At 48.3% G+C, this 6,846-nt stretch overlaps 1 protein-coding gene across 1 annotated transcript; it reads left to right on the forward strand.

Annotated features, from left to right (window-relative positions):
* The first annotated feature begins 1,689 nt into the window (after positions 1-1,689).
* Positions 1,690-6,617, forward strand: LOC102269017 (double homeobox protein 4C-like). Its single transcript, XM_005904086.2, has 4 exons — positions 1,690-1,702; positions 2,688-2,863; positions 4,797-4,880; positions 5,853-6,617. The coding sequence occupies exons 1-4, from the start codon at positions 1,690-1,692 to the stop codon at positions 6,615-6,617; spliced, it is 1,038 nt and encodes a 345-aa protein (XP_005904148.2).
* The last annotated feature ends 229 nt before the right edge of the window (positions 6,618-6,846 follow it).

The following is a 6,846-nucleotide window of genomic DNA, read 5'->3' on the forward strand; positions in this document are numbered from 1 at the left end:
TTGGGCTTCCAAATAACTGCAGATGGTGACTGTAGCCATGAAATTAAAATAGGCTTGCTCCTTGGAAGGAAAACTATGACAAACGTAGGCAGTACATTGAAAAGCAAAGACATCACTTTGCCGACAAAGCTCCGTCTAGTCAAAACTATGGTTTTTCCAGTAGTCATGTATGGATGTGAACTGGGGCTTCCCAGGTGGCACAGTGGTAAAGAATCTGCCTGTCAAGGCAGGATATGCAAGAGACACAGTTTTGATCTCTGGGTCAGGAATATCCCCTGGAGTAGAAAATGGCAACCCACTCCAGTATGCTTGCCTGGGAAATTCCATGGACAGAGGAACCTGGCAGGCTACAGTCCATAGCATCACAAAGTGTTGGACATGATTGAGTATACATCCACCCACATGGATGTGAGAGTTGGACCATAAAGAAAGTTGATGCTTTCTAACTGCTGGAGAACACTCTTGAAGTCTCTTGGACTGCAAGGAGACCAAACCAGTCAATTCAATCCTGAAGGAAATCAACCCTGAATATTCACTGCAAAGACTGATGCTGAAACTGAAGCTACAATACTTTGACCACCTGATGTGAAGAGGTGGAAAAGACCCTAATGCTGAGAAAGACTGAGGGCAGGAGAAGAGGGGGCAGCAGAGGTTGAGGTGGTTATAAATAGCATCCGGACTCAATTGACATGAGTTTGAGCAAAATCCTGGAGATAGTGAAGGACAGGGAAGCCTGGCGTGCTGCAGTCCAAGGGGTTGCTAAGAGTAAGATGCGACTGAGTGATTGAACAACAGCAACAACAAAATGTGATCGTATCTAGTGCCCCACCCTGCTTGTTAATCACCACAACGAGATAAGCAAAAGGTCATGCAGCTTCCCACCCCTTTCTCTCCTGGTACCTGCACCTTGGGGGCAGTTTGCAACTTATTTCCTTTCTATTTTCCTGGAATTATATTCTACTAAAATTCCCTTGAGATTTGCTCAGTCCATTGGAATTCAAGAAAAGTGGGCCCTGATATACAGCATAAATGTCTAAATCTTGACTCATGACCTTCTATGTATTAGATAGGCACAGCAGCAGCTTTTATAATAACAGTCCATTTCATGATTAAAAAAAAATTTTTTTTTCTTTATTTAAATGTTGATCAGAGGAAATGGATAAGGAAATTTCAGTAGCAAGTTCTGTAGTAACGGGGTAGGAAAGTGTGACTCAGTCTGGCCCTATGTTTGCTACTGGGGGACGTTTGCTGTTGGGCGACGCTTGCCGCACTGCACTTGGGTATATTGTGGGTGCAGAAGAGTTGCCTTTCATTCCTTAACTAATTCATCTGCCGTCATATCCCTTAAAACCAATCACCTTGATGACGCTGTGTGGTCTGGTCTACGCTATTCTGCGACGGGGTGGGGGCAATCTCCCATCAGGTTTCCTAAATCCTGACCCAGTGCTCAATGTCTCAGTAGCTGCGCAAAGGCCGGGAGTTGAACGCACCGGAACTAGTGCTCTTCCGAGAGCGCCTGGCCACTCCCAGAACTACTTTTAGAGAAGATTGCATTAAGGGAGGGGGCCTTGGAAGGTGTTTAAAAGGGGCTTGACTGGGTGGGTCCCTCCAGTGCCTCTACCGGACTCCAGGAGAGAGGGAGGCAGTTCTCACTGAAGTTCCTTGCTCGTCTGGAGGCCCATCCTCACCATGTCTTCGGAGGGTAAGTCCTTGGGACGAGGGCTATTGTGACTAATGCGGAGAGTCTGGGCTGTGGGGTATCGGCAGGGCTCACCTGGAGTGATTTGAAGTTTTCTGTTTACTGTGCTATTTAGTGCTGAGACTTAGAACGGGGGGAAGGCTAACTAGACCAGGCCCTGAAAAAGCCTCCTTAGAGAAGGAGCTCAAGATGGTAGTAGGCACCCATCATGGTACTTTTTTTTTTCCCCCTTAAATTCAGAAATGTGCAAAGTTCACTTTGCAGGATGCAGCGGTTCTAGATTGCTTTGAGGAGGGCCTAAAGGGGGAAGGGAGCCTAACTTCTCCAGAACCTGATATTTTGCCCATTTTTCATCAGAGAGTGAATTTGGTTTAGAACTGAGTCAGTAGTGAGCCCAGTTCTAATGCACTTGGGAGCCCAAAGCTAAAATTGAGGACTGAGGAGCTTGCCCTAGTTACAAGCAGAAATGCAAATATTAATGTGTATGATTCCACGATGTTTGGTTTTTCTCAGATGAGATTTCTTCGTTTAAATTTTTGACATCTCCTAATAGCTGCATATTTTGAGTCCTCTCATAGGTGGTGGGTACATATTAGTGGGGGTCTTGACAGACACATCTGGGCATTCCCAGGCCAGTGTCTGGACCTGTGCATTGCGTTGTCATTATAGTTTATATGGCAGATGCCTCAAGAATTGTTTGGGGTGCACTGACGTCTCCGGTATCGGTAAGATGTGCAGGTGGGATTTCATGGGATTCCTCAGAGGGTGCCAGGCCAGGAGCAGAATCCCAAGAGCAGAATCCCAGGGGTGGGCTTGCGAGAGCTCTGCAAGGGGGCCTAAGCTTCCTGCCCAGAAACAAAATTCCTTCTCTTTGGGAGGCTGCAGATTGAGCAAGTCTCAGTTCTCACACACAGATCCCGGGGTTACAAGTGAACCGAAATGTGAGGCCTGAGGCTGAAGTCTGTTTCTTGTTCTGGATCTGTTCTAGAGTCTTTTTCTGGACCTGCTCCAGAGTCTCAAGAAGGCCAGAGGCGCAGGAGAACCAAGTACGACAAAAATCAGTCCAAGATTCTTTTTGAGGCTTTCAAAAGTGACGCTTACCCCGATATTAATGTCAGAATGGCTCTGGCTGAGCGAATCAAGGTTCCTGAGCCAAGAATCCAGGTAAAAATGTAAATCCTTGACAGGAGGGTGGGGCTGGGTGAGGGACCAGCCCACGTATTAACTGCCTGTTTTTAATACTGGTTTAAAAAGCCCTGCTTTGAGTAAATCCTCTTAATACTGCTGTGAGGTAGACATTATCCCCATTTATAGGAAAATAAAGGTTAGAGGTTAGTAATTTAGGTTACTACTCTGGCAAGGGGTAGAGTCTAAACTGGCTTCTCTGGGTTCTGTCAAATATTTACCATGTTAGAAATTGAAAACTGAGAATTTACAAAAAGGGAAAAAAAGAAATTGAAACCGAGAAATCTCAAAATATTCACTAATTCAGTAAAAATAACCATAATAAACCTGTGCTGCAGTCCATGACGTCGCAGAGTCTTAGCGACTGGACAACAATAAACTGGTTACATTACTTGTTAATTTTTGGTATTTTTTAAGAAAAGCAACCATAGTCTCAAAACCTGAACACTGTCTTAGAAGAATGGCAGAACAAGACTCAGAAGCTGGTTTCTCAGTTCTTTGCATTCCCTTTGCTGTACCAGCTCTCTGGGCCTCTGGGAATCACAGAGAGAATATAGGAAGAGAGGAAAAGAGCAGAGGCAAATTACATCTGGGTGTTGTAAAGAAAATGGTTTTGATTTCACAGGGACCCCCCAAAGGGGGTTGGAGGTCCCAGGAATCTTGGATCTTTTGGATCTCTGGGTCACAGCCCTGGGGGCACACTGTAGTCTCTCTGATTGCTCCTCCAGGAAGTCTACTTGGATGAGTCTGGGTCCAGCCTGGGAATTTAAGTAACACCCCCTCCTCTGCCCTCTAGGTGATTGAAGTGTGAGGTCAAGTCTGAAAACTGCTGCTGCTGCTCTTAATGAAATTCAGGTCTTTGAGGGCGGAGCTGGAATATACACAGGCTGTTTAGAAAGCCTCCCAGGTGATTCTGATGTGTAGCTAGGATTGAAATCTCTGTTCTTGACCAGTGGTTTTCAGTCCTAGATTAACGTCTCCTGCACTGGCAGGCAGATTCTTTACCACTAGTGCTATCTGGGAAGCCCAAACACCAATGCAGGAGACGTTAAGAGACTAAGAGACTTGGGTTCGATCCCTGGGTTGGGAAGATCCCCTGGAGAAGGGAATGGCAAACCACTTCAATATTTTTGCCTGGAGAATCCTATGGACAGAGGAGCCTGGCGGGCTACGGTCCATAGGGTCACACAGAGTTGTACATTACTGAAGCGACTTAGCAGGCAGGCAGGTACAACTTCACGACCACTTATGGGCAGAAGCACTGGGTTCAGAAGTTCAGTAAAAGGTTCTGGGGTTCCTTTTATACTTCAGGTAGCATCTGGAGCCAGATGGGAAACCTTGAAGTTCAAAAGCTCAGCTATGGGACATCCCTCTGGGGGCACCTGGTAGACACCCTATTAGGGCCAGAGAGTGAAAGTCGATTAGTCGTGTCCAGCTCTTTGCCACCCAGTGCCTGCCAGACTCTTTTGTCCATAGCATTTCCCAAAGGGACAATAATGGAGTGGATTGCCATTCCCTTCTCCAGGGGATCTTTCCTTTCCAGGGATTGAGCCCAGGTCTCTTACGTTGCAGGCAGATTCTTTACCATCTGAGCCACCTGGGAAACCCAATTAGGGGCCAGAGACTGGGAAAGTTTCCTGGTTAGAGATCAGCTTAGCATTTGCAAAGGCCAGGGTGTGGGGGAAGAAGCCAGCATCCTGTGCCTACCTGGAGGTGGGCTTGCCTTGGGGCCAGGGTGTGTATAGGAGAGTGCAGGGTTGGAATTTTGGGAATGTCCCTCCTCCCTCACCCCTCTGCTGTAAGTTTGGGCCTTTATCCTGCAGTTTCCCTGGGGGAGTTGTTTTCCCTAAGGGAAAAGAAAATGTGTGGGAATTGTCAGTGAAGTTCCTTTATTGTTCTGTTCCATCTTCAGGGCTTGCCTAGTGGCTGGGCCTATAAAGAGGCCACTGTTGTGGTCCTGGAGGGCAAAGGGGAGGCCTGGCAGAACTGGACCAGGGTCAGGGGTGAAGAGGAGCCTCCAGGAGAAGGAGTAGCCCTAGGGGAGGTGGAACCGCATCTCAAATCTAGAGGAGGCAGAGAGGAGGCCTGCCTGGGAATGGGAAGAGAAGAGGACTCCCAGTGTCAGGCAAAGGAGAGGAGGTGGGACTAATAAGTGTCTTGCTCCCAGGCCTCACCTATCCAAGGTGAGGTCCTGAAAGGACCCACAGAGGAACTGACACTGAACTAGGGGGCTTGGGGTGAAAAGGGGTTTTACTCAGAGGGGTTCTGTCTTATAAACTAAAAAATGATTACCACTGTACAGCTTACGTAACACCTCATTCTGTCACATAGTTACCACTGTACAGCTTACGTAACACCTCATTCTGTCACATAGTTAACATTTCTTTATGATAAGAGCATTAAATATCTATCTGCTTTCTTAGCAACTTAGCAACATGCTGTAATTAGATCTCCAGAACTTGTTAATCTTATGACCTGAGAGTTGGTACCCTTTGACCAGCATCTGTCCAGTCCCGTCGGCCCCGCCCCCCGGCCTCCCCCGCCATGGGAGGAGGCTTCTTTCAAAGATAATCTTGATAAGAAGGGGTGAGTTGCAGTTGGCAGAGAAGAGCAGAGCCAGGAGTGAAAGTGAAAGCACAGTGAAAGTGCCGACAAGGATTGGAAAGTAGAATGGGAGAGAAAGGGTGTGTCGCTATGGCGGCCTCCACACAGCGTCCTGGGTTGTGAGACGCATGCGCACATGATGCCTTGGGGAGCTTTGCCCGGATGGTTAAGGTTGGGCCACACCTTGAATGGTTTGAATCAGCTTACCACGAATTTTACTTTTATTCTGAATTCTACCTTAAGTCACATGCTCCTTGGTGGTGATAATTATGGGACTGGGCTTAATTGGAAAATGTCTTTTTGTCTCACCATCCCTGTGTCTCTTCCTTTCTCCATCTCCCTCCCCCTATCCCCGCCCCTCTAGGTGTGGTTTCAGAACAGAAGAGCTCGAGATCCTCGATCTCGCAAGAACACAAAGGAAAAGGCACGCCCCCTGGTTCCAGAACCCATTCATGGAAGAGTTGGCGCCCCAGTTCCAAGACCCAGTCAGGGTGGACTCTGTGCCCCCAACTGCCCTTGCCAGCAGTGTCTCCTGGCGGCCCAGAAGAATGCCAGTTTATTTTCCTCGAAGCCAGGGAATGCTTCTGATCAAGCTGATTTTGGTGGGTATGTTGGTAACCCGAGCATGAATATGGCCTCGCATAACCTGCCAACTGCAGCTGATGAGCCTTCCGGAGACCTGCTCTACTCTTTGTCCTCGAGCTTCAGCCTCCACTGTTTCTCCTCAGGCTTCAACCCCAAAATTCTCAATGCTTCCCAACAGTCCTCTCCACAACTGGAAGCTGGCTGTGCAGAGACTTATGTGGGGGACCCCGAGCAGTTCCTGGCTCAAGGGGATGAGCCCCCGCAGGGATACGGGCAGTGTCCCCCCTCTGGTGAACAGCAGCCATGGTGGAACTGGCAGCCTTCGCCTGCTCCGAAGCCAGAGATGGAATTCGAGCAGCCACTGTCCCAGAGCCTGGAGGCCGCTGTGCCTCCGTGGTCCTGTTGGTCACTTCCACCTACTCCGGCCTCTTCACCTCCTCAACCCCCTCTGCCCCAGGAGCTGTGTTCCCATCCTGCTTCTTCTCAGCCCTTTCCAAAGAAGGCACGTGCCAATATGAGGAACCTGTTCCATCCCTACCTCTGAGAAAGGACCTTGGTGGCAGGCCCTAGGCACCCCAGCCCTCAGCCATTGCAGCTCTGGGAGCAGCACTTAAACCCCTGCTACAACAAAACAGCGGACATAACCTAAGCAAGTGTGAGCCAGTCACAGATGAAATCAGCTAGGGCTCATCTATACTTTTTAATAGTATGCAAAATTGAAAAAGGATTTGAAGATTTGTGTATTTGTGCTGGAGAGATATAGACATATTTCT

Source organism: Bos mutus, chromosome 8 (assembly GCF_027580195.1).
Source record: "Bos mutus isolate GX-2022 chromosome 8, NWIPB_WYAK_1.1, whole genome shotgun sequence".
Classification (NCBI taxonomy): Eukaryota; Metazoa; Chordata; class Mammalia; order Artiodactyla; family Bovidae; genus Bos; species Bos mutus.

Excerpts from the sequence above, each read along its gene's own strand:
- LOC102269017 (XM_005904086.2), top strand. Across the intron at positions 2,864-4,796 it reads TTCCTGAGCCAAGAATCCAG|GGCTTGCCTAGTGGCTGGGC; the intron begins GTAAAAATGTAA and ends TTCCATCTTCAG. Across the intron at positions 4,881-5,852 it reads CCTGGCAGAACTGGACCAGG|GTGTGGTTTCAGAACAGAAG; the intron begins GTCAGGGGTGAA and ends CCGCCCCTCTAG.